Source organism: Sphaerodactylus townsendi, linkage group LG12, assembly GCF_021028975.2.
Source record: "Sphaerodactylus townsendi isolate TG3544 linkage group LG12, MPM_Stown_v2.3, whole genome shotgun sequence".
NCBI classification, from domain to species: Eukaryota; Metazoa; Chordata; class Lepidosauria; order Squamata; family Sphaerodactylidae; genus Sphaerodactylus; species Sphaerodactylus townsendi.
In genome coordinates, this window is record NC_059436.1 from 23,195,465 (window position 1) to 23,222,445 (window position 26,981).

Here is a 26,981-nt window from a genome sequence, read left to right on the forward strand (position 1 = left end):
GGGAGGAAAGTCTTAAATTCACATGGATTTCGTGTTTGAAAATTTCAGGGATCTGAGGGAAGAGAGGAAGCATCTGAATTAAGGGATACAACTAGATTTTGGAATCACGTAGTACTTTAGAGAGCAACAAGGCTTTTAGAGAATCTGTCTCCATCCTGGTGGTCTGTACTTTGCTTGTGCATTTATAAAACACGGTCAGCGATAGGATATATTACACAGCCGAGGCTCCACCATGGGAAATCTCTCGTCTGGGGTTGCAGAGTATGAGGTGGGGCCTTCCAAGTGGTTCTTAGCTCTTGACTTTCTGCCATCCGGTTTTTTGCATGCCTTGAATTGGTCAGTGAGAGAAGTTCCCAGTGGGTTGTGTCCAGGGCAGGGTTGAAAGTCCACAAGTCCAGAAGACTTTATCTAGGTTTGGGGGCTGGAAGGGGGTTGATCGCTCTCTTTGCCAGAAGATTCCCGATGGGGAGCGAAACCTGTCCTTGTCAAATGCCCCCACTTCGTTCCCATCCACCTTGTCCCCCCTTCTGGGTGTCCTGTGTGACACTGTTCATTTCAGGGTCCTTGGCTTGCTAACCCTGCCCCTCCCCTTCAGATTTCTTGCTGTGGCCTCCGCCTGCTCTCACATCTACCCTTTCCATGACCATCGCTGTCGTCGTCGCTGCTGCCGCTGCTCTGTTCCTCTAACCTTTTGGATATTTTAATTTATACTAAGTTAAAGAAACCTTTTTAAATTATTGTTTTTTCTACATTTATGACCTATTTTTTCTTTTATCTATTTCTCTCTCTCTCTTCCTTTTTCTTTCTTTCTCTCTCTTTTCTCCCCGCCCTTCGATCCCTTCTCCCTTGTTCCTTTCCTCTGTCGTCATACACATGTCACTTTGGATCCCACTGGAAACATCCACATGCACCAACATTGTTGTTTCAATTTTAAAAACCCAAACGAATTGCACCCCTCACCTGGGAATCATTTGTGGCCGCTTCCAGCGACCCTGGGAAGTCCTGCGGCCTCGTCTCCTTTGGTCTCGTTGCTTCTCTGTGCGGCCGCTCTCCTTTTGCTCTGTTAGAAACTTTGACAAACCACTTCAGCAACAAGAGAAATTTGCTTTTGAAGACTCTGGTTTTCACTGAGGCCCGAAAGCCAGATAGAATTCCTTATTTGCAAGGATTGCTTCTGTTCTGGGGGGCTGGGAAATAAAATGCAGAACACAGGCAATTGCTATTTTATCGGGGGGGAGGAGGTGGGGCATTGCTATTTTGTAATGAGGAAGTGGGAGGAGGTTTCAAAACCATGCTTTTTATTAGTTCTGTACAGTGGTCTCCTTCTTGCTTATGCGTGCACACACATGCCGGATTTAGAAGCTGAATATAATTGGATTGGATATTATTTTCAAATTATAGGACAAAATGCTGTTTTAATACCAATCTTCTTTTGCATTTTCACACATAGCATCCTTGAAAATAGAGCAGCAAAATCTGTTTTTAATTAAAATACAATAAAATAACAAAAAAAATCCAACTTATGAGTCTGCATAGTTAAACTGATATTTGCAGTCATGAAGTGTGGACTTTTGCATTTCCCTGCATTGGGAATCCATTTGAATTAATTTGCCTGGTGGGGTGCAAGATGGGATGGATTTCACAACCAACATTTCACTGAAAATCAGTGGAAATTCAGTTGTTTCAGAGATCAGTATTTGCAGCTCCCAGTGTGACCAACAACCAGTAAAACCAGACAAACTAATTCTACTGCATTCCCAATCCATGGCCAACAATAATGCTGACAGTCACTGAGCAGTGGGAAATTTTTGCTCATCTAAATCTGCACAGAGATTTATATTTGTGATCAACAATACCTCCCTTTGGTGGGACAACTGATTATTTTTGACCTGCAAAGCAAGCCACCTTAATGAAGCACAGAACACCTCCACTTGAGGGAAGGCAAGCGTTTATCTCCAACTCCTTCTCAAGGTCTTGTTTCACTGGGGCTACAGAAAAAAGTGCCAAACCCTTCATAGCATCATCAAGCTGGAATGGAGATCAAGGGTCGTCTTGTCTAACCCCCTATGCAGCACAGGAAATTCACAACTGCCTTCCCACTCCCCCGGTGACTTCTGTTCTATGCCCAGAGGAAGGAAAACAACCTCCAGGATCTCTGGCCAATTTGGCCTGGGGGAAAACTCGTTCCGGACCCCAAAGCGGCCGTCAGCACAGAGGAGGAGGCTGGTAGCTCTTGTGTCAATTGCTGCTGCTGAAATAGAAGTGGCTGATCCCTTGCTTAGCCACAGACTTCCAGAATCCCCCTTTCTCCAGGGCCCCCCAAGCATGCGGTGGCCCATATTTTCTCCTCTGCCTTTTGGTCTGCTTATACCCTGACTGTGCCAGTTCATGAGTGTGGCTACAGAGCTACACAAGCATCTTCCCTTTGTCTTCATTCATTCAAAGAGTTGGCTTTTTGTCAACAAGGGCTAATGACTACATCTTCAATAGCAAGTGTATAAATCATTAGATACAAGTGAAAGATGAAGTTTCTTTCACAGCTGGAAAATTTATGGTGGCAAATAATATGGCAACCTTGGACCAATAGCAGGTGCTTCATGGAGTGTGAAGGGGCCATACAGGGCATCTAGTCCAATCCCTGTTCAATACAGGATCAGCCTAGAGCGTAGAATCATAGAGTTGGAAGAGACCCCAAGGGCCATCAAGTCCAACCCCCAGCAATGCAGGAACACATAATTAAAGCACTCCTGACAGATGGCCATCCAGCCTCTCTTTAAAAACATCCAAAGAAGCAGACTCCACCACACTCCGAGGTAGTGCATCCCACTGTTGAACAGCCCTTACTGTCAGGAAGTTCTTCCTGATGTTTAGCATCCCTGACAAGTGTTTGTTCATCTGCTCCTTGAAGACTACCAGTGAGGGGGATCTTATCACCTCCTTAGGTAGCCAAATTCACTGTTGAACAACTCTTACTGTAAAAAAAAATCCTAATATCCAGCCAGTACCTTTCTGTTCATAGTACAAACCTATTATTGCTAGTCTATCCTCTGCTGCCATCAGGAACAGCTCCCTGCCCAAGTGTGGACAAGTTGTATGCAATATGCTTGCAATATGTTCTACAATATGTATCTAAGGGATGTGTCTGACCACAAGCTCGTGTTAATTTGCCCTGAGGAAAGATCACTGTGTTTGTGTTGCTTATAATATAACTTCGCATCTTGAAGTTCCAGCATCCTTAGGTGAGATTATCATCATCTAAACTTCTGGTGGTGCGGTGGCCATTTCCCAAAAAACGTGTGCCCCCCCCCCCCCTTGCCATTTGCCAACGTGTTCTCAATGGGCTGGGAATCCTAGTTCACAATGACCAGCCTGCCAGTACTAATTTATACAGTGTGTGCTTGTCTAATTCTCTGACTCTACACTGTTGTGGTATAAAGTCCATAAAGATGCCACAGTCCCCTTTCCAAGTTAAATGGTGGCTGGGAGCTCTGTGACCTGCCAGATCAATACACTCATTCCAAGGCTGACTGGGCACATCACTCTCCAGCAAACAAGGGCTAGAGCGAGGTAAGCAACTGTTGGGAAATGCATCATCCGTGTAGAGCCTGGGATGCTGCTGCCGCCGCCTGTGTTTTCATGCAACTTTAAAAAAAACCTCTTGCAGAAAGAAAATCACCAAGAACATGACACTTCGATTAATATTAAGAACACATTAGGACAGACAGATAGACAGACAGACTAGAGCTTGATCAGGACAGCAGTGCTCGGAAATGTCATCATCTTTAGTCAACAGGATTGAGAGAATTTCATGGTAAGGTAGGGGATGCCTAAATTTCAGAGACAGGGATATGCAACCTGCCGTTGTTCTGCAGTTTTTCTTCATGGACTATGAAGCAAATTGAATCTGATCTCCTGAACACTCCAGGCTGGAACGGAAAGAATTATCATGTTGTAGAATAGTCAGTGGGGTCATTTAAAGACATGTACAAAAAGCAATAGGGGAGCACAGAGATGTTCCTACCAGAAAACAAGGGGTTCCAGACCATCGGGAATCTTGGGATCTGGTCTAGATTCCATGCAATGGCATCTACTACCACTGTCCATTTTTGGGGATGCTTTTGACATAGGCTGTTCTGCTTGAGAGCAAGGGAGTTAATTAATTTTTGCACACGGTAGCTGCGACCCCTGTGACTCTGCAGAGTTCTGTAGGAAACTGCCCATTTTCTTGCCATTTCTCTGCAGCACCTTGAACCTTAGCATTTTTGCTTGTTGCCACTGGAGAGTCAGGCACACATATCACTCCCGAGCTTTTTCCTCCATTACCAAAAAACAACTGAAAAGAAGAACTATTCATGTTCTGTGTTAAGCTAAGAGAGAGAGAATCAGTAAGGGAGGTCTGCATCCCATAAACAGTATGAATTTTTTTGAGTGGGTACAACATTTGAGGATACAGACGTGCAGAATTTGTGACCAGTCAGTCAAGGTGGAGTCTGCAGCTGAATTCTTGCACCAAGAATGCACTCTGCAGTCTTTTTTGCAATTTCTACAACAAATAAATATGCTCCAGCTGCTGTCAGGGGAAGTTCACATTCAGCTAATGCAGTGACGATTCCAGCTTTGTTTCTCAGGGGGAAGAGACCTTCAAGAAGCCAGCCCTATGGGATGCTATTCAAACTGAACTCAATCCACCATGTTCTGTGCAAACCTTCCTGTACAGTTCCCTCCCACATGCACTACGGCATTACTGGCAGGCCGCCAAGCCCATGCCTTTCAGTGATACCCCTTCACCCTGGCCTGTGCTTCTCAATGGAGGTTTTTCTACGTGTGAACAAGCAGCCCCCTAAAAGCAGCCTCCGTGTTCCATGTCACTGGTGGGCAAGCTGCTCTGGTCCACATGCACAGAGTGGCTGGCATTTCTCCTTGTCTGTTCTGGCACATGGGCTATGAACACAGCAATGATGCTTAACTGTCTTTTACTGTGTTTGCATTTGCATTATTAAAAAAAAAAGAACGTGAGAGAAAGACCAAACCGTTGGAGATGTCTAGTTATTTTTATTGCGTAGCTGTTTTTATTTGGCTTTTTCGTATAACGTCTGAACTGGGTGTCCAGTGGGCAGGTTTTTCCCAGTGATCTCAAGAAAGCAAAGCACATCCCTTAGTGCTCATTGCTCTCCACCTCTGGTGCCAAATAAACCATTTTGTTGTCATCTTCACTGACAGTTCATAGGCTTTTATGGCCCCTGCCACAGTCTCATCTCGGGATTTTCTCTAACTTCATAGGAAAGATTCCTTTTTGTTGGTTCAGTTTCTACACGTACACGCTTTTGGTTCCAGTGTGGATTGCAGTCTGCTTGCTCTGCCCTACAAATGATGTACAATCACAGATGGACATGTTCGTATAGCATGTGGTGTCTCCATCACTGCAGACATAGAATCATAGAGCTGGAAGAGCTACAAGGGCCATCCTGTCCAACTCCCTGCCATACAGGAACACACACACAAAGGTTTCGTGGCAGTTTTTCCCTACTCACAATCATGGCCCGTTACAAAGGAATCAGCTGTGGCAGTCACTCTTTAAAACGGGCATAGGAATTCATGCATTATGGAGGGTGTTTTACCCTTTGGTTTTACCCCGTACAGTACACTTTCATCCGTATTGCAAGTTTGTTTGATGGGACCGGAGCATCACAGTAAGTGAGCCAAAAAGCTCTCCTTTGCACCCAGAAGGGGCCACCGCCCCTGGAACGCCCACTTTGTATTTTAAGAAGTGACCATTGAGGTGCGCGGGGGCAAAAAGTTAAAGCTGCTACCAGGCTCACCTGCCTCTGTTGTGTAGCTTGAGAGCTGGTCTTCAAAAAACTGGTACTGATGAAAACTCCATGACCCTGGCAGAGCAACTGTAGCTGATTAGAGTTTCCGCAGGGAAAGCTCAACCAGGCTTTGAAGGTCAGCTGGGTTTTTTGCAGAAGAGACTCCTGGTGGGCTGGACATCTGCACAAAATTGCCCAATCGGTCATTGAAAGATGTGTAGAAACATTCCTTAAAAGGGGAATTGGGGCAGTTCTTTTCTAAAACCCTTGAAATACTAATGACAGGTTTAAGACACCTTAAAGACTCAGCAGTGTGAAAAGCAGTTATCTCTAGCTTGCTCTTCCACATTTTTAATAAATGTTTTTATTCCATTTTGGAATTGTTTTTTCTAGAGTTCCGAAGGTTTCTAAAAGAATTTCATGTAATCACAGGATTCCTATTAATGTAATTCCTATCCTTTCTTGTAGTTTCTCCATTTAAAATGTCCATTTTCAACAAATCCTGGACCTTTATTAACCATTCTGATCTTGGGAGAATTATGACCTTCCCATGATGCACCCAGGCAATTTACTAGCTACCTTCAGCAATTTTATTTTTACACAATATTCTGCATAAAAAGGATTAATGCAGACATATCACAGTTCGGTTGCATTCCTTCTCTGCCCAGTGACTTCCATAATTTGAGACCAATAAACTTGAATTGGTGAATACCACCATGACGTGTTCTTGAAATCTGCATCAACAGTTTTGACATTTCAGTCGTGTAATCTTTGTGGAGTCAAATACCACCTACTTTGTTACGCACTTCAGCAGACTGAGAAGGGCCTACTTCTGCTTAGATGTGCACAGCCACACTTCTTTCAAAGAGGCACATAACATAATTCATTGACTTCTCAGCCTGACTCCAGCTGCATCTGAAATTGTGTGACCACGTGTTGCTAGACTGTTAAACCTTATATGAACCTCTCTGGTTAAGATTGCCCAAAAATGTATATAAAGTCTGAGAGGCTGCCCTCCTGATGCAACTCCATCAATAACTGATAATATCCTAAATCTGCCAGTTGGCATAAAGGCAAAACTCCTGCAAATGGGGGTGACAAATCTGAAATCATTCTCTTCCTTTGTCTGGGAGACTTCTTCCCTTTCTTTATTTTTAAGGCACAGTCTTGAGTTCTTTGTCAGCTGGATTTCATCCTTGTAATCGCCCGTGAGTGATAGGTGCCACTGGCCACAAACGTTGAAGGAACGATTCTGACGAGAAGGCTGTGTGTCTAAACAAAACACACTGAATGTGCTTTCACAACAGGTTTGCGGCCCAGATTATGTCTGTCTGCACCCAAAGTCAGCTGATCAGTGGAGAGACAAGGTTTTCTGTTTTCAGATTCAAACTCTAGCTTCAAACTGCAACTGTTCGAGTTTTGATATGTTCAGTTTTGGAAGGTGCAGGCTGTTTTCTTTCAGTACTTGAGGTGACTTGCTGATGAGACGGAAGGGGAGATTTGCTGGAAGGGGTATGCAAGCATAAATTTAAAAGCATTTTGTCAGTTGGGACAAGCTTTTGGTCCTAAATGCTGTAGGAGACCATTTCTGGGCCATTCAATCCAGAACTCTCTTGTGCAATTCTTGGAGCTCACCTGGCAACCCATGGCTGTCTAATTTTATTGTCACTCCTTTATAGTGTTGCAACAAGTTTTAAAAGCTGAATTAATAAAAGGCCAACTTCATTCCAGGGGGATACTGCAGGAATAGCATTGAACTGTAATGTCTGCCTCACCTTGAGCAAGGTTGGCACCTCTGTGTGGACATTTGGAGGCTGAAAGGTCCAGGTGGGATACATAGCATGCTCTCAATTTGCATAACACTCTCTGGATCATAGACAGACTAGAACAGGATCCAGATCTACATCCAGAGGCAAAAACATCAGTCTGTCAAAAAGGTGGGAGATGGAATGAGACATGCTGCAGATTTTTCTGTTTCTTGTGGGATAGGCCCCCAGACTTTTGGATGCCACATTTGAACACAAAAAGCAGTGAAGAGCAGGAAGGGAAACCAAGGCACGAAGTGGGAGGGTGGTGGTAAGTGAGCTGCTAAGCGCAAAGGAACAGTGTGGTGGCAGAACAGTGCCCACAGTAACCCTGAATCCATGTCCTCCTCAGTTACCACAAAGGAGCCTCAGTTTGCCGATTCCGACCATCTAGTCCAGCATTTTCTTCTTGACTGGGAACAGGCAGATGTCTCTGGGAGCAGAGTTAGCTCATTGGCCCACGTAGCTCAGGGGTCCCCAGTGCGGTACCCTGGTGCCCATCAACACACCTGATCTCTTCCAAGTGTTTTCAGAAAGTGGGTGGCGCTGTTGCCTGACCATAGAAGAAGAAGAAGAAGAAGAGTTGGTATTTATATCCTGCTTTTCTCTATCATTAAAGAGTCTCCAAGCAGCTTACAGCCACCTCCCCAACATCCTCTCCTTTGGAGATTTGATAGGACAAGCAGATTAAAATAATGTTCATTTAGCAGCATTTGCCACCAGTGTTGGTTTTGTCCTCTCACTCCTCTTTCACGGTGTTATGTTTTAAATGACCCCTCTTCTGACTGCAGTTGGACTTCTTGAGTATGAGTGTGACTCTGCCTTCTGCAGCAGCTGCTCTGTAGTTGGTTCTGGCTTCTTGTACCAACCATTTTGTGGTTGCACCCTGCCCCCCCCCCCCCTCGAAAGTGTAAGAATTCCAAAGATGCCCTGTTACAGGCGCCATTGGTGTAGTGGTTAAGAGCAGGTGGATTCTAATCTGGAGAACTGGATTTGATTCCCCATTTCTCCACCTGAGTGGGAGAGGTTTCTCTGGTGAACCAGATGTGTTTCCACACTCTTACATTCCTGCTGGGTGACCTTGGGCCAGACACAGTTCTTCAGAACTCTCTCAGCCCCCTCTTCTTTACAAGGGGAGAGAAAAGGATAGGAGCTTGTAAGCCACCTTGAGTCTCCTTGCAGGAGAGAAAGGTGGGGTATAAATCCACATTCTTCTTCTACTTCCACGAGGTGAAACGTAGGTAAAATCACTGGAATACATAAATTGTTTTAGACATTGCCAAGCGCACCGGGCATCTACCAGCATAATTTACTGCGTGGTCTTTGGATTCACGAGCAGATGGAGTAAGTGAGCAGAAGGAACTGGTGTGATGGAATGTTCTCTGCTTCTTTGGGAGGTTGATTTCTTCCACACATTGGGGGCTGAAACCATAACCGTCTGAGTCCCTAGTATGTACCTCAAATCTATTAGAAAGGGTTACACATTCCGGGAAACTTTCCAGCAAACTATTGCTGGATCAATATTGTTCTGTTCTTGTTTGCTTGCAAGATTTCTGGGATCAGGAGTCAGAGGCATTTGGTGATGGCCGTTGTCGTTTCTTTGTGCCCGTTGCCTATACTTTTAAAATCCTGTATAGCTTTGTAGCTTTAAGACTTAAAATCTTGTTTAACTTAAAGTGTTCTATAACTTAAAATCCTTTGCTACTTCTGATGAATAACAGCATAAAAAAATAGTTCACAGCAGATCATTCTTACTGCCAGTTTGTATCTTGTTGGGCTCAGCGCCAAATGTAAACTCCAGGATAAAACAGCTGGTTGCTCCAATTAAGATTAAAATTAAGGCAGCCAAAACTCCAAGTAAATGCTCACGGGATTAAAAAATAATAATAATAAGGTAGTTCGGCCAATAAACAAATCACAATATTCTGGCTTGACCTTAAGTTAAAGTTGAAACAAAACAAATACATGCATTTGAGAGAGAGAGGGACGAAAAACGCTGGCTTACCCATAGGACCGGAACCCCCATTTTCAACAGAGGTGAAAACAGCAACTGGAAAGGCTGGGCTTGGATTTTCCCGATATAGAGAAGGGGGAATGTGACCCGCCTGCCGAAGTTTCTTCTCTGGGAATGGGCAAGAGCAAGAAAGTTGTTAAACAGCTGGGCAATCCATGTGTGAATTTAGAATGCATTACAGGAGGGGGGATGTGTATGGCTCCCCCTCCTTTCCACACAAACAAGGGTGATGAATTTGTTTAATTATGCATGTTGACAGAGGGCTGACCTGGCTGGTAGAGACGATTGCTGGAGCACTTAATGGACTTCTGGTGGAAGAGGCAGACTTCACCAGCTTTGCTTCAGTTCTACTTTTCCTGACAATGTTGAACTGAGGAGACCGAAGTTTTTGGGCCACATAGGTTCCCTGGGAAGCTTTCTCTTGTCTGGGCTGAGAGCCAAGGGTACCAAGCAGGGCTGAAATTAATGAGGCTCAGCTGGAGCTGGACTTGTCCAACAGCAGGTTTCAAGAACAGAGAAGGTCCATGGGAGGCCAGATTCAGATAGCAGGGAGTGATCTGACTGTGTAGGACCTTGGAGAGCTCCTCTGCAAAACACGAAGATCATTACATTGTATGTTTACAGAGCTGTCAAGGAGCTGGTGGCAGGACTTGAAGTGCTGGCCATGAAGAAGACTTTGATCATGAATGTGCAGCTGATTAAAGATGCTCCCTGCGTCAGAGCTTTTGAAGGGATGGGGATGCTGACCCTCTGGGGTCTGGAGACCCTCAACCACTATGTTTCATGTTTGCCTAGGTCTTACTTCCAGGTCTAGGTCAAATGAATGGTTGTCTTGATTAGACTTATACCCCACCTAAGCTTGGTATTCTTTCTCCCGGTGGTTACTAATGAAACACCTCAGGAAAGTCCACAAGTGGCCAACAGGGACTTTTCAGTTATCACCAGCCATTTCTCAGGGTGGTCCTGAACATCTGCAGACATCTGTCCACCACTAGCAATAAGGCAATGGCTGAGGTGACTTCCCAAGTCACAGGTAATTCTTAGTCACCTCCCAGTCCTTTCCTTCAGTCACATCATAGACAGTTGGCAAGCAGAGACAGGACAATAGATGGGTTACATGTTGGTCTTTTTGTTTTTGGACATGAGGTAATTTGCAAGTCAGTTCATACAAGGAGAGGAATAAGGCCTGCATTCAAAGGAATGGCAGGGGCAAAACTCATGGATGGCACCCAGGGGTAATGAGCTCTTCCACTACCCCCTCCCCCCAAAAAATCCCCATTGCTGCTCCCCAACTTTCACTCACCATGTATTAAAGCTCAATAGGATGAACTGTAGGGATGTGGAATGTTTGATATTGCTGGATCTCGGAAACTAAGCAGGGTTTGTACTTAGATGAGTGACCACCATGGAAGACTCTGCAGAGGAAGACAAAGGCAAACCACCTCTGCTCACATACCTTGAAAGCGCCTACTGGGGTCATCATCATTGTGACTTGAGAGTATGTATATATGTGTGTGTAAAATGCCATCAAGATGGAGCTGACTTATAGTTACTTGAGCAGTGGGCTCTCAAGGCAAGTGACAAACAAGTGGTTTACCATTGCCTTCCTCTGCAGGGTCTTCTTTGGTGCCCTCCCAAGTGCTGACCTGGCTTAGCTTCCAAGATCTGGCAAGATTGGGCTATACTCTGCTGCCTTCTGGCCCACGTACATAAGAACATAAGAACATACATATAGGGTGAACCAAATATGTATTAATGTTGATTCTCTGAAGCAGAGTTATTGCTCTCTTTTACTGCTCCTTCACTTCCCCAAACTAGAGTTATCTTGATTCAGATTGAACAAACACTAGTCTTCCATTATGTTTCATTCCAGTTTCTATTCAGATCAATAGTTGTCAACTGGTTAAAAGAAGCAAGAAACACACGTGACTCATAATGGAACTGGACACGTGTAAAGACCATTTCAGTAGCAAGCTGTTCAGTGCGCTAGAACATGGTGAAATGTTGAAATGTTAGGTATTTAAATGTAGGGTTTCTGTTAGTTTTTGCCTTCTCTCTATGTATACCCCAAACAAAAGAGACCTGGATGAACTAACCGCACATTCTCATATGGAATTGCCGTTTCTAGGCTTGGAGAACTACCAGCAGGCTGCAATGTCTGAGAGATTACTTGGTAGAGTTGTATTCTTAGGATCAGAGTCTGGTTTTCATACAGCATTCTGCTCTCGGTGATAATACTTAGACTAAGGTACCTACTTACATTTGGGCATCAGAAGGACACTGTTCTTGAGAATGGAAGCCACTGGAATGCCATTGCTTTGTGAATATGGGTGATACAGGCTGAAGGGAATGCACAGAAACCTTTAACATAAGCATTAGCATTTTATTGTCATTGTGCACACACAACGAAATTTACAGCAGCATTCCTCGATGCACACAATTTCAGACTCATACCCCATCCTCACTTTCCCCTTCCTCCACCCATCCCTACACAGCCCCAAACACATCAACATGAAGCCGCGGAGTTTAGCATAGCCACAGCTCTAGAGTAGAAGCTGTCTCTAAGCCTCTTTGTCCTACTTTTGATAAACCTGTGTCGTCTGCCGGATGGTAACAGTTCAAAAAGAGAGTGTGCTAGATGAGACGGGTCTCTCAGAATATTTTGGGCTTTTTTTAGGCTTTGGGAATTATAGAGTTAACATGTCTTTGGTAATGACAGCCGAAGCAACGCTAAAGTGGAGGTCTTCCTGATAGGCCTGTGCAGAAAGGGTCGGTCCCCTTCTTCTCCCTGCTCAGATAGATTGAGAAGAGGATTCCTGAGTCTTATTCTGCTACACCAGGGGTCTGCAACCTGCGGCTCTCCAAAATGTTCATGGACTACAATTCCCATCAGTCCCTTCCAGCATGGCCAATTGGCCATGCTGGCAGGGGCTGATGGGAATTGTAGTCCATGAACATCTGGAGAGCCGCAGGTTGCAGACCCCTGTGCTACAGTTCCAAAGAGGAAAGGGCACTCTTGCTGGTGGGCTAAGGCATTGTGGGAAGAGACAAAGAGGGCCCTACTCTGGTAATCTCCAGCAGCAGCAAGGATATGGTCTGCTCTTGTCAGAACAGCTCCTGCTCCAACCTTCCAGGGACATGTGCGGAGAGGAAACCCTCATTCCTCATGGCCTAACCGCTGTGCTTTCTCCCCCCTAAAGCCAGCAGCAGCCCCACATCAGGGCTGGGCACCGCTGCAATCGTGGGCATCCTCATCGTCATCTTCATTGTCCTGCTGGTGGCCATCGACATCACCTGCTACTTCCTAAACAAATGCGGCCTTTTGATGTGCATCGCCGTCAACCTGTGTGGCAAGTCTGGGCCTGGAGCGAAGGGCAAGGACATGGAAGAGGGCAAAGCGGCTTTCTCGTGAGTAAACGGGAGCTCTAAGCTTCCTCTCCTTGGGACCATCCTGTCTCCCCACCAGTAGCAGTTCCCTTCCGTCCCTCTTCCCCCACGTTGTCCTGGGGTCTTTGCAGTGAGCCTACGCAGATGCTTTCTGTGGCCTCGAGGTGCCTCGTGTTTAGGATTCCTGACTCTGGGTTGGGAAATTCCTGAAAATTTGGGTGGAGGGGGGAGCCTGGGAAGGGTGAAGCTGGGAAAGTTTGGGGGGAGGGAGGAGCCTGAGAAGGGTGAAGCTGGGAGTCCACCCTCCTAATCAGCCCATTTCTCAAGGGCAGGGACTGATGGGAATTGGCCATGCTGGCAGGGACCATGGGAATCGTAGTTCATGAACATCTGGGGCACCAGAGTCGGACACCCCTGCTCTAGGGAAATTGATCTTTGTCATGTGGAGATCCATTGCAAATTCAGGAGATCTCCAGGCCCCACCTGGAGGTTGGCAGCCCTTCTGGGGTCGCTGGAGGCCCTCAGAAATTGCTGGCATTGAACTTTGAGCAGTCATAATGTTTATGGTTTAACCTTTTGTGTGCAAATGCACAAATGTTCAAATTGCACTGAAAAGAATCATCCCAATGGGAGCAATATCTACCACACCTTGCCAGAAACAGCACACTGGGCAGCTGCTGGGGAAGCACCTCCAAAAAGCTGATGGGTTCCTAGTCAGGTGGGAAAAAGAGGGAGGCAGGTGGGATATGTCAGGTTTCCCTGGAATCCCCAAATGAGATTTCCCTGGAATCCCCAAAGGAGGCCTGCGCAGTCTTTGTGACTCTCACCTTTAAGACGGAGGTCAGCCAGATTCAGGTCCAGTAGCATCTTAGAAACCCACAAGGTTTCCAGGGAATAAGGTTTTGGCCCATTGCTCATGGAACACTTCCTCCCACCTTTTATCTGCACAGTGGAGCTGAAGTGTGGTCTTCTTGCATTTCTCTGGAGACAGTCCAGTCCTCCCCCACAGCTAGTCTCAGTGGGCCTCTGTTTCCTGGGTTTCTTAACTTCGCCCCTCTTAAAGGCACAGATCTCATAACGCTCAGTAGTCCCAATGCTTTAGAGATAATGTTCTGCCCCCTTTCCCCTCCACACACACGTTCTCTTTCTTTCCCTTTCTCCCTGCCTGCCTCTCTCATGCTGCTACTGCGAGAAAGAGGCTTGTTGTTAAAAAGAGCCTTGTCTGGAAAAAAAATTAAAAGCCCTTCCCACCATCAGGGAGGGCAGAAGCAGAGCGGGGGAGACCCTGCTTGTGCTGTTCCTTGCAAAAGCCAGCTCTGTTATATCGATATACATTGACCTATTTGAAATGAGCATTAGAGAAGCAGGAAGAAGCCAGCAGCATGGGATGGGGCACAGTCGACTTCCCCTGCGCTGTCTGATCTTTGCTTTATTTTATTTCTTCTCCTCCTACGGCCTCTTGTGAATGAGTCAGGTTCCAGGCAAGGGAAGGCAGTTGTCTGAAAACGGGACAGTGAACCTGGCAAGAGTAACCCTTTTTCCTCTACAGGAAGGACGAATCCAAAGAGCCCATTGTGGAAGTGCGGACGGAGGAGGAACGGACCCCAAACCACGACGGAGGGAAACACACAGAGCCCAACGAAACCACACCTCTAACAGAGCCTGAGTACGTTGAGAACAGGGCAGGACCCTCTCCCAGTACGTGCCTCTGTCCCTGGGGGGGAGCCCCCTCCCTGGGCAACCTCCAGCATGTGGAAGACGAGCTCTGCAGCAAGCCACACTAGTCCTTCATGTGTGAGGTCCATCCACGGGGAGGGAAGATGCCACGGAGAAAGATTGGCATCCTCAAGCCGGGCCGTGGCTTGCTGAAATGTGTTCCCAAAATGGAATCCGGAAGGGTTTGGGCCAAGGGGGTTCACTTTGTGAAGGGGGTGCTCCAACTCTATGGGCGTGCTCTTTCCACTGTCCATGATCTCTGGGCTCCCTCCGTTGTGCCTGGAGGCGGCTCAGCCAGTCCGCCTCTCCTTTGAAAGGTTGATGCTCTCTCGCTTCCGTGTCTGTCTGCCTCCCTCTTTCTGTGCATGGAATAACCACATGTTGTTTCTGCAGTCGCATCAACTTACACAACTGCCTGCTGCTTTCATGGGCTTCATTGTCGGTTTCTCTTTCTGTCTCTCTCTCTCTCTCTCTGCCCTCTCCCACCTTTATTGTCCCCCTCACAGGCACCCTGTCGACACTGCGGCCACTGCTGAGGATATGTTGCCATCTGTCACCACCGTCACCACTAACTCTGACACAATCACCGAAACCTTCGCCACTGCTCAGAACAGCCCCACCAGCGAGACCACGACCCTCACGTCAAGCATCACTCTGCCAGCCACGCCCATGCCTGATTCCAATTCAGTGGCACCCAATCAGGGCACGCCTAAAGCCACGATGGCCTCCTCGCCGCCGCCCGCCTCCACTCCCAAAGTCGCCCCCCTCGTCGACCTCAGCGACACCCCAGCTTCCGCTCCGGCCGCTGCCAAGTTGTCGTCGAGCGTCCTGACCAGCCAGGGGACGGTGCTGAACCCCAGCACCACTGCTCAAGCCCCAGAGACAACCAAGGCTCCCTCGGCGTCTAGCAAATCCCCCGCCCCACAGCCCCCCAACCCTGCAAGCCCTCCGGCCTCATCAGAGCCAAAGAAGGAGGCCTCCGCTGTCAAAAGCCCAGGAAAGGAAGCCACACCGCCGAGCGCAATGAAGAGTCCGGCAGAGGCTGCCAAGAGCGCAGTCACCCAGAAGAGTGAGCCTGCCACAGGGGGTGCCACAAATCCCACGCAGAACGAGGACTTTAAAATGGACGAAGGGACCTTCAAGACCCCAGACATTGATCTTGCCAAGGATGTATTTGCTGCCCTGGGCACGGCGGCTTCCCCCCCTGGGGCTGGAGGCCAAGCGGCCTCTGCCACACCGGAAAGTTCTGCCTCGCCAGCACCTGCAAAGACAGAGTACGCCTCCCCCCTTTAAGCTTCCTCTGTTTGTGTGCTGTGTCTCCAGTCTGTGCTGTGTTTGGCTCCGCATTTTATGTGCATGTGTTGAATTTTTAACCTGGCTTTTTTCTAAGCAAGCTAACCTGGCTCTTTAACCATGTAACAATAATGCAAGACGTTGAGGCATGGATGAGAGGGGCCGCATTTGGTTTTAAGAAGTATTCCCCCTTCCATTTTATATGTCCCAGTTAGCTCCCCCCTGTTTGCTTACAGGTATTCAGGCAACACCATCTTAGCTTCCAAGAAGACTTTTTGAACTGAGAACCAGATTTTGTAGTAAATCACACGTGCAGGTAGAATGGATGTTGTGAGGTCTTGGAAGCCAAGCAGGATAAGTCCTTGGAGGGGGCACAGAGGAAGCCTCTGCGAAGGAAGGAAGGCAATAGCAAACCACCTTTGCCTTTCACTGGCCTTGAAAGCCAGTGGCCCATACATTCTAGCCCTGACCAGGATGGCCCAGGCCAGCCTAACCTTATCAGACCTCAGCATCAGCCCTGGTTAATACTTGGGTGGGAGACCACCAAGGAATGCTGGGCTTGTTGCGTGAGGCAGGCCATAGCAAACAACTTCTGTTTCCCTCTTGCCTTGAAAACTCTATGGGGCCCTCGTCAGTCCACTGTGATATGAAGGCCCTTTCCACCTCTAGAGTTTGGAAGCAACCTCCGAAATGTGTGTCTAGTCACTAAACTTTCCCTTCTCACTAGACACTGTGTCAGTAACAGACTTCCCTCTGTGATACACCTCTGAAGATGCCAGCTACAGATGCAGGCAAAACTTTAGGAACAAGATCTACCAGACCACGGCCACACAGCCCGGAAAACCCACCACAGCCAGTTGAATCTGGCCGTGAAAGCCTTCGACAATACAATCAACCTCCGAAATGTTGAAGGTTCCCCCACGTGTTTTTTTTGCAAATGCTGCCGTCAGGGCAGGCCTCATCATTAGATGCAGGACTGTGAGTTCTGAGTTAGACGTGGTACCTGATGGTTACCAGCAAGAGCCAAATGCTTCCTCCTTCTGCTTCCATGGAACAATACGGCCAGTTAGGGCTGACTGTCGGCTAGTGAGAAGGCTGTACTGACTGGTGGACGGATGGGAAGATGTGTCTGGGAATGGAGAGTTCAGGGTGGGGATGGAAGGGGACCAGATGGTGGCCCTTTCTGGCACACCAGGTTCTCCTGTTCGAATCAGGAGGAAATCGGGGTCCCCAAGAGAGCTTCCTTTTCTTTCTGCACAGAACAGAGGAGGTGTTTCTGCAGTAGATTCTCACATCCAGAATCTTTGGCTAGTCCTGATGTTCGTTGTGATTGTGTTATTTGGCATTTATGTAGAATCTGAGTTTATAAAGCGGTTTAGATTCCTCAGTGTGCCTTTGCCCTCAGGCAGAAAAAGCTTAAACCTTCCGAATGCTGGACATCTGATGGCTTGCATGTCTTCTGCCCTATTATAACCTGACTTCATGCTCAGATCTAAACATGTAATGAGGGAATAGAAATAACCACTTAAGTGCGCCCAATCTTTGGCAGGCAAATGTCTTCTTGGTGTGTGTCCCTGTAGTTACTCTGGGAACTAGAAACGGGAGTCTGTTTCTGTCAGTCAGCAGCTAAATAAGGAACAGGAGATGACAGGAAAGCTGAGCCCCAGAATAGAGGGACTTCCTAAAGGAGAATCAGTGCTCTCCAGCACTGGAGGGACTTGCTCCTTTTTCTCCCACCGTGTTCTGTTCAAGGCAGAGATGTTGACCTTTCTTTAACCAATGATGTTTTGGTGACTCTTCCGACAGGAAAACCCCCGTAGAAGAAAAGCCCGCAGTTCAAGCCACAGAAGCCAAGACAGCCCCTGCAGAAGTCAAGACGGTCCCCAACGAAGCCACGCAAACAAATGAAAACGAAAGCAAAGCATGATGGGCAAGCAAGCCAAAACAAAACACAATAAAAAAATTGAAAGAACAACTTCACCTGAGCATTTACAACACGACACGCATCTCACCCCTCTAGTGTCTTTGCCTTTTTTTAAAAGAGAACAGACAAAAATGCATACATAGGGGGAAATGTTTTCTTTTGTAGGTTTGTAGGATTTTTTTTATTCCTTGTGCACTTGCTTTTAAAAAATATAATCTTTTTTTTTGTAGGATAAGCCCACCACCCCCCTTAGGACACCACAGTCCTAGCAAAATAGCCATGCGGAGCTCTAAAAAAATGACCCGCAGGTTGCCTAGGAGATTCAGAGGAGAATTAGGAGGCCGAGGCTCTGCCAGGGTGAGCCGGCTGCGCTGCCGGCTGCGGCCGGGTCACAAATCCTTTATTTTTATACTTTTCAGTTGAGTTCAGAAAAATCTGTTAACTCTCAGAAGTGATCTCCCCCCCCCCCCTCCATTTGCTTTGAACTTGTTCCATATGGGAAGTTGTTTGCCTTTCCGAATGGTGTTCTGTCTTGTGTTGTGAAGTCCCAGAGCGGGAAGGTCCTTGAGCAGTCTTTGGCTGCAGCACCTTTGTAGCGAAGGAGAAGGCCGAGCTCTTCCACGGAGTTCATTTCAACGGTGCCAGGGCAGGATACGCCCCTGACGGTTTTTGCTCCTTGGGGATGGTTTGTTTTAATTCCAACATTATATTTGTTTCATTTTAGGAAGAATGCAGTTGGACAGCATTGGGGGATATATGCATATATATATATATATATATGTATAGAAAGATAGATCTCATATATATTATATATGTGCATATATATTTCAAATTGCAGTATTCCTTATTTTTTTTGTTCTGTTTTATTTTAAAATTTGTTTTGCCAACTTTTTTTTTCTTCCAGTGTTTACAAGCAACAAAACGTTTTTAAAAACTTTTGTTGTGTTTAAATGTCTATGTAATATAGCTGCCTTTTTTTAAAAAAGAGAAAAAGTAAATACAGGCTATATAGATTTTAGGTTGGCCAGCATGCGTGCTTTGCAAAGGGGGATATGTTTTAAAATGTGGATGTTTACAGTAGCTGTTTCCCCTTTTTCTTTTTTTCGTTTTTTTTTAATTATTATTATTATTATTTTTAATTTCTTACTGGAGTAAGAAGTCAAAGCGAGCCCCTCTTGTTCTCCTTTTGACACAGATGAGCCGCTTATGACAACTGATGTCCTGGTTGGTAGCCTCTTTATAAGCAGGATTTTAACTTTAAGCACGTGAGCAACAAAATGGAAGGGTAAATTTTTGAAAAGCGGCCGCGCAGCCCACCCAAAGGTCATCAGGAACCGGCCGAAGTTAAACTTGTTTAAGTCCCGTTGTGGGAGATATTTAGATGGGATACAGCACTGGCCAATTCCCTGCTTCCCTATTGGTCTATGACCATCAATAAATCAGTCAAATGACTGGGCAGCTGAAATAGACTTTTTAACTTTGGCTGATCATGGCCAATCCGCCCCTCCTCTTCTTACCCTGAAAACTGACCCTCCCTTGTGATCTTGCTCCTCTGTTTCACATATAGGGGCTCTCAGACATTTCTGGGGCTCTGTGCCAGGTGAAGCAACCCTGTTCCCTTTGCTAGCAGGCATGCGTTGTGCTCATCAGCAGTAAAGGAAGTGTTGAGCCTGCCTCCGTGTTCAAGCTGTGGGGGCAGAAGCAGACTGGGAGGGAAGTCCTTTGCTTTTAGTGAGACGTTCTCTTCAAGCTAGCAACGTTTGGAAGGACTGCAAATTCAGTTGAAGTGAATGAAGACTAAGATGAGTTTCTCCAGTTGAATTTTTTTCAGGGGGTTTTGGCACAGGAATTTGTCTTGCGAATGCTTCAGTCTGGCAGGAAGACCTTGTTCAACCACATCCTGGCTCAGTTTAAATTCCACAGGGTAGTCATCAGATGCTCCCAGCTCTGCAAGCACGGGAGCATTCGTAAGACCTATGCAACATTCCAGATTACCCCTGGAAATTCAATTCATGCTGATGTGAGCCTACTTTTAAAAGTCTTCAAAAAGATATTTGATAGCATTTGTACTTCCAAACCACGCTGAGGGTCCAGTATGCGGTGAGCCAGGCTCAACAACACGCAAGTATGCTGCTTGCTAGGAGAAATCTATGGTTTATGGTCCTGGTTTGGAGAAAAGAAAAGAAACCATAGCTTGCGAATCAGACAAAATGGCAAACTATCACCTGGCATAACTGGAGAATATTTCCCAGATGTGTGCAAGGAGGGAAGAAGTACATGTTACTGAAAGTTTTGAAGTTTCATTCCCTTCTTGGCAAATGTGAACACAGTCTCTAGTTTCCACCCACAGAAAACTGGTCACTAGGATCATATTTCAATTTTTTTAAAAAAAAATGCCTCCCCATAATTGTCAGCTGCTTCAGTTTCGCAGGGTGTCGACACGGATTCTTGACCTGAAATGCAAAGCAGTTAATGGCCAAAGCTATGTTGTATTGAGCACTCTGTCCAAAGAGACATAAACGTATAACACGTGAATTTCCATCCTGTGGGAATGTTTTCCTGACTGCGGGGGGTGGGGGGGGGTGGGGAGAGAACATGCAGGAGCAATCCCCATTCCATCCAGTGGGACTTTCATGGGAAGATTTCGCATAGGGTTGCATCCGTGTGTTGTCTGACCAAATTCAGTGTGGTTAGATCCAAGTTCTTGCGTCGGTGTTCTTCTTTGCTTTATTGTGCTGGGCCCTTTTGCAAGAGCCAAGGCTTGTTGTGTGCTGGGTTGTGTGTCCCTGTGCGCTTTTGAACATTTTACCCTTTGGGGAAGTCACTGGCTTAAATTTAAGCGCCTGCTCAATGGTCGGGGCTGGGTCAAGATCCAAAATGCATACAGGAGATAAGTTCCTTTTTTTCGTAAGACGTTTTCTTCTGTCCTCTCCGAGAACCCTTCCCTATGCTTAGTGAAGCCAAAGGGGGGCGTTGTACAGTCAGGGCTGGTCTCAGTAATAAGTTAAAAAAATAAAGGAAATAGCCTGTCCTCTCTTTGTAAAATGTATATTGCCATGAGTATGGTTTTCTTTCAGCCTACACAATATTAATGAAGCTTACCACTTAAAGGACCTGGCATGGGGGGCTGGTAGGAGAGAGGCCAACACTGGCATCGTGCAAACCATGTTCATTGTAGTGATGCCAAGGGGACTTTGCACGAGAAAGGTGTTCATGGGTCGCTTCTAGCTACAAAGCTGTGTGCCTCTCTGTTGCCCTAGGCAGCATCATCCGTGGTGGCGAACCTTTGGCACTCCAGATGTTATGGACCAATTGGCCATGCTGGAAGGGGCTGATGGGAATTGTAGTCCATAACATCTGGAGTGCCAAAGGTTCACCACCACCTGATTCTACCCTGTTCAGTTCAGTGTCAGAGTTTCCACGCATGCTGTAGGGACGTGCGCTTGGAGCATCTCATGGCTCAGGACTGACTGGCTGTTCTTGTTTAGGGTTCTCGGGGTGCACCAAAGCCTTAGGATTGTGGCTGTAGTTTTAGATCCATGTGGGGTGAAATTCACCAGCAGGTAGACGGATAATGTGGTGCCCCTCCCCCTCTGCTGATCCTGGGAGGGGGGGACCGCTGACGATTTGGACATCATGACCTCTTCAAGCCTTCGGAAACCTTCCGTTGCATTTTTTAAAAAAAACAAGCCAACCAAGTTTGATGATCAAATCAGGCTTGATCTTGCCAGGATTTCAGAATGCTTGACTCATCAAAGCATCGTTTACTCACTGGAGTAGCTCCGCTTACTCATGTGTATCCCTCCGTGAGATGAGAGTCTCTTTCCTCTGCAGGATCAAACCTGGAATTCACAAAATAATTTCCCGGCAGCCTTGGCATTAGGTTTTGTCTTTGCTGTTTTTGAACTCAGAAATAAACTACACAAATTGGGAGTTATGGGGGGAAGGATGCAGGCAGTGGGAGAGACCAGCCCTTTGTATAGATTTTTTTTCATTTTTTTTTAAAAAGAATTTCATTAGATCTGCAAGCTTGTGCACTGTGGGTGCGTGAATATCTTAGTGTGAAATGTGTTTTTTGTCATAGTATCTAAATTTTTAAAATCAAAAAAATTCAACATAGTTCGAATGTGGAAGGGAATAGTTCAGGTGACTGAGAAGAATCCAAATGAACCCTCGATTCAGGAAATGTAAAATGACGAGAACGCGGCCGTTCTCAGCCGGAAGAGTAGCCTTTTAAAAAACACACAAGCCTGCAAAATTGAATGTGATGTGACATTCCTTTGAGCTAAGGTGTACTGAGGGGCCAAAGGAAGGGAGAAGGTTACTGTGGGAGAGACTGCAGCCCAGCCTAAGGAAAATGGAGCCACGTTTTGATATAATACTCTCATAATGTACGCAGTCTTCAGTGTAACATCTCTCGATTATAATTTCAAACTGTGAAAAAAATAGTCTTGTCATTTTGCTAATTGTGTGCAGGGGGAGGGTTGCTTTTTGTCATTGTGTCTGTCTTCAGTTTCTTGGGGGGGTGGGGTGGAAATGGAGGCTAACTTATATCGACCCACACACACACAGACGTCCCCCATACATAAACCCTTGACCTTATAAGTTATTAGGGAGAAGGTGAGTTTTGGGGCTCCGTACCAAGTGTAGCCTTGATTTATACAGGTAGAGGGCGTCATATTTTTGATAAGGGAATAAAAAGGGCCCCATAAAATGTTTGTGAGCTTTTTCTTTCCCAAGAAGGGCCGATGGCAGAAATGCCAGGAACTCCCATCTGGTATCATCCATACAGACACGTTCATTGAAATGGGAACCACGTGGGTGACATATTTTGTGGGTTGGTTCCCCGGGAAGCTCATCCAGCAAGCCTGGTTGAGACTTGACTTCCTGTGGGTGGCCATTTTGAGGCCTAGTGAGCAGCTGGACCCTGAATTGAAGTCCCCGTTGAACCAACAGCGAGATTCCTGTCAATCTCAAGGGACTTTGACCACAGCCTCTTCGACCAAGAACAAATATTGACCCTTCCTCAGAGGAAGGGCAGCACGGTTGCCATCTTGCCCCCTTCTTCTCACCGACGGGCATTCCTCAGCAGGGTTGCCGTGGGATCTTAAGAGCTCTCAGGCTGGTGGACTTGGCTGATTTTGGCGCTGGTTTCTTCCTGCTTCTGAGCTCAGAGAAACCAGCACCACATCAGGTCCCAAAAAATGGCCAACCTGGTTCTTGAACGCTGAGCACTTCTCTTGAGAGTTCGGCTCTCGTGAGCAGGCCGCCTGTGCCTCCTTTGGCAGAGAAAGCGATGCTTTTGATTTAGAAACAACTTTTTTTTTCCTTTGCGGGAAAAAGGGTGTCTTCACATTAGTTTTATTTTTATATCTATATATTTTATTTTTTAAGTGGACACAAACCTTTGAAGAGGGACCAACAATACACTGTTTACGATGTATGTATATATTTATATATGTATGCGATATATGTGTCATACATATATATCTATATAATCACCCCGCTTCTTGTAGTACAGTAAAATGTATTTCATGACACACGTTAGAAAAATAGCACGTTTCCCTTGCTTGGTTTCTGCCATGAGGTTTTGTTGTTGTTTTTTTCCAAATGTGTGTGGTAGGGTTTGGGTTTGGTTTGTTTTTGTTTTTTTAAGTTCCCTGTGAACATCTTCAGACCTCCCCATGGCTCACTTAGGCAGTGGTGTTAGTGGTTCTCAGTCCTCCATTCACATCCCTACCCAGCATTCCCTGTTTTAGGGGCCTTCTCTCTTGTTATAAAAAACAAAAGACAAAAAACTTTTTACCGAGTGAAACATGGATACCACCTTTATTTCCATTCTCACCAATGTAAATACTGATACTAACGGAGAATTTTGACTTTGCATTCTGTCAGAATACATGTGTTCAAATAAAAATTACCAAAAAAAAAGCCTACTTGAAATTGTCTATTCAATATTGTGTGCATGGCAGGGGGTTGGGCTTGATGGTCCTTGGGGGTCTCTTCCAACTCTATGATTTCAGCTTTATGAAACCAAGCAGATTTTCTTAGCAGATCTTTGGCCTTCAAGCAGCCAATAGTTGTTGGAATGATACCGTGGGCCAATAAGGACAGGCCTTGTCTGGGGCTGTCCAGGAATAAAAAGCTTGGGGCATTATTGTGTTGCATGGTTTGCTGTTGCCACTCAGCTTGAGGAGTACCCACTATGCAATACTGTCACATATTGCATCACTAGATATTAGGAAGATGGAGACACGGGACTGGCTATATAACAAACGAAGCTGCCATTTGCTGGTCACCTTTGGCCCATCTAACCCTGTGCAATTTTTCTTTTTAACAGCAAATTATTGGAGTTGGGGATACTACTATTTGGAGAGGCAAGGGAGTCCGTGGAGCTGCTGCATGCAGACTCTTGCCACTGAGCCACGTTTCCTCCCCACTTGTGTTCCAGCCAGAATTTCAAGGCTCAGAAATGTCGGCCTTCTGGTGTCTGGTTGGGGAGGGGTTCCCATGGAGAGCGTGGGATTCTGCTGTCTCTCTCCTCCTGGTCACTCAGTGCTGGGGTTGGGCAAGTTCCCCGAGTTCTGGTTCTGTTGAAGTTGAGGTACAGTTTTCCTTGGAGTTGATGCTTTTGAAAAATGCTCTGCTTTTGTTTACGGTTCTCAAGGATGACTCATGTCAGATACACCTCTGAAGATGCCAGCCACAGATGCAGGCAAAACATTAGGAACAAGATCTACCAGACCACGGCCACACAGCCTGGAAAGCCCACAACAACCTGTTTTACGTGTGTTTGTCCCTGACACATGGGGGTTGTGAACCTCAGTCTTGTTCCCTAATAATAGGGTAAAAATGCACAGTACGTTACTTCCCAACATTTCAAGCTGACCTTGGTTGGATCGAACTCTGGCCTGCTGCTTCTCCAGAGTTGCTTGTTTTTAATCAGGACTAACACCCACACTATCTCCTCCCCGCCCCCTCTCAGGGTATATGAGGTTTCTAATCTACGCTGACTTCACTATGCACATTGATCAAAGCTCTTTCTCACATGCTCAATTATGGAGTCCTTTTCGTAAGCAAATGAGGGGCCGAGAAAGTCCCAGCTGCTGCTCCTTGGAGGATCTCAAAGCCACCGGAAAGCAAATGGGGAGTTGCAGAATGGCTCATCAGGTAAAGCCAACTGGCACTGACCTGAACAGCTCAGTTGGCACTACCCATGCCAGTGGATTACCCGGGTGTAATCTGTGCCAGATCTTTAAATGATACATCAGTGGTGTGTGGGGTCATGGAAGAGCCTTGTGTCCCATGCAAGTGACACTCTTTAAGTCACAGTGCATTGAAGCAGAGGTTTTACCTGCTCATCTGTTCTTCCCATTATTTGGTTGTCAAGGATCTGCAGCCTCTGAGCCTCAAAGGCGTATTGGGGGGAAATGGTACCTGGAGACAACTCTTCTGGGTGGCCCCGCTCAGGGGCGGAGGGCTTGAGGGTGTAGCCCCGCCCCCAGCCTCCATGCAGGTTGACTTTTGCTCAAAAGCCGGCATGCGCCCAGGGACATAGGTGACCCTCACGTCCCTATAGGCTGTACGCCTCAGCTGAGCCTGGAGACTCCGTTTGAGGCTGTTGTACCCAGTCACTACTGTCAGGGTACAGTATGGCTATGGCTACCAATCTTGATCCTCCTTGATCTCAGATTGCAAAGGCCTGAGCAGACCAGGTGCTCAGGAGGAGCAGCAGCAGAAGGCCATTGCTTTCACATCCTGCACGTGAGCTCCCAAAGGCACCTGGTGGGCCACTGCGAGTAGCAGAGTGCTGGACTAGATGGACTCTGGTCTGATCCAGCAGGCTAGTTCTTATGTTCTTATGACAGAAGCTCTGCTTGGTCAGTCAATCCAAAGCATCTAAGTGCTTGCAGAATAAGCTCACTAGTATGCAAAGGCAATGTAATTAAGAAACAGGAAACTGGGACAGCCAACTTTGCCCCTGACAGCAAATCTTTGGGCTGCCCAGATTAGACCTGCTTGTCTCCAAGAGCCTTTCCATCCGAATGTTGTTCTAGTGTAACTTGACAACTGCAGGATTTCAAAATCTCCGACTGTGGATCCTTCTTCAGTTTAGTCATTTCAGGACTACAGATACCAGACTTATTACTAGTCCAAAATTACTGCTTGTCAAGACTTTTGAATGCTCTATCCCTCTTCATTCCAGGCACAGTGAAGCCTGTCAAACAGTTGTCAAAACTCCACACTTCACAAAACTCCTGAGTGAACCACTTATTCCTCCTCAATTTTGGAGAGAACAAGGGTGTCTTTGTCCCCAGCAAATTGATAGAAATTGCTACCTGTCAGGATTTCCCACCTAGAATACCACAACTCTTTGTGCAGAGGTGTCAAGATACAATTACAGATTGCCTCAAACTGCTCCCCACCATCTCCTGTGTGAAACACCAGACCCTAAAATCATTTGTAAAAATTAGATCCGAGGGGCTGACTGCACCAAAGGGAGCTGGAGAAGGGGAATACAGAAATGACTTCAGCTCGCAGCCTATTTTCCAGGGCTGTCCTTCACTTCAAGGAGAGCTCGTCCAGCTTTCTGGTGCCTGTGTGTGTTGCTGGCTTCCAGGGGAAGAATTGTATCTGTGCTCCAGAGAGGAGGGGTCCAATTTGTCTTGAAAGCATATCTGGACGCCACTTTATCAAAAAGACACCAACAAACACACCCATCCTTAATGGTATCCCTTCAACAATGGGCCAGCTACTGCACAATCTCTTATTCAGCGGTTCCCAATATGAGTGCTTGAGACGCAACTTGTTTCTGCCGAAGCGTCTTTCAGATCAGCTGAGAGAAACGTTCGCCTCTTCTCTTGGAGAGGAATCAAAGCAGTCGGAAGACGCGAGCCCTAACTCATGGTGCTGTTGAGGATGTGCCAGTGTGCCGGAATGATGTGCTTTGCTGTCTCCCAAGCTAAGGTTTAGCTCTGTGACAAAACAGCCTGAAAAATGGCTTCCCGGATGTCATCTGTTTTCTTCAGATC

The 26,981-nt window shown here is 46.5% G+C and overlaps 1 protein-coding gene across 22 annotated transcripts in view; it reads left to right on the top strand.

Moving 5' to 3' along the window:
* NCAM1 (neural cell adhesion molecule 1) overlaps positions 1–20,324 on the top strand; it is a 203,785-nt gene extending 183,461 nt beyond the window's left edge. For 9 of the 22 annotated variants that reach the window (XM_048512448.1, XM_048512445.1, XM_048512443.1 and 6 more), the window contains 4 exons: positions 12,830–13,037; positions 14,566–14,682; positions 15,239–16,006; positions 17,832–20,324. In XM_048512448.1, the coding sequence (XP_048368405.1) occupies positions 12,830–13,037; positions 14,566–14,682; positions 15,239–16,006; positions 17,832–17,952 (1,214 nt within the window). In that variant the 3' untranslated portion in view covers positions 17,953–20,324. Of the gene's footprint in view, positions 1–987; positions 1,213–12,829; positions 13,038–14,565; positions 14,683–15,238; positions 16,007–17,831 lie in introns of those variants that run through there. The other 13 variants (XM_048512454.1, XM_048512453.1, XM_048512458.1 and 10 more) reach the window with 2 other exon arrangements.
* The last annotated feature ends 6,657 nt before the right edge of the window (positions 20,325–26,981 follow it).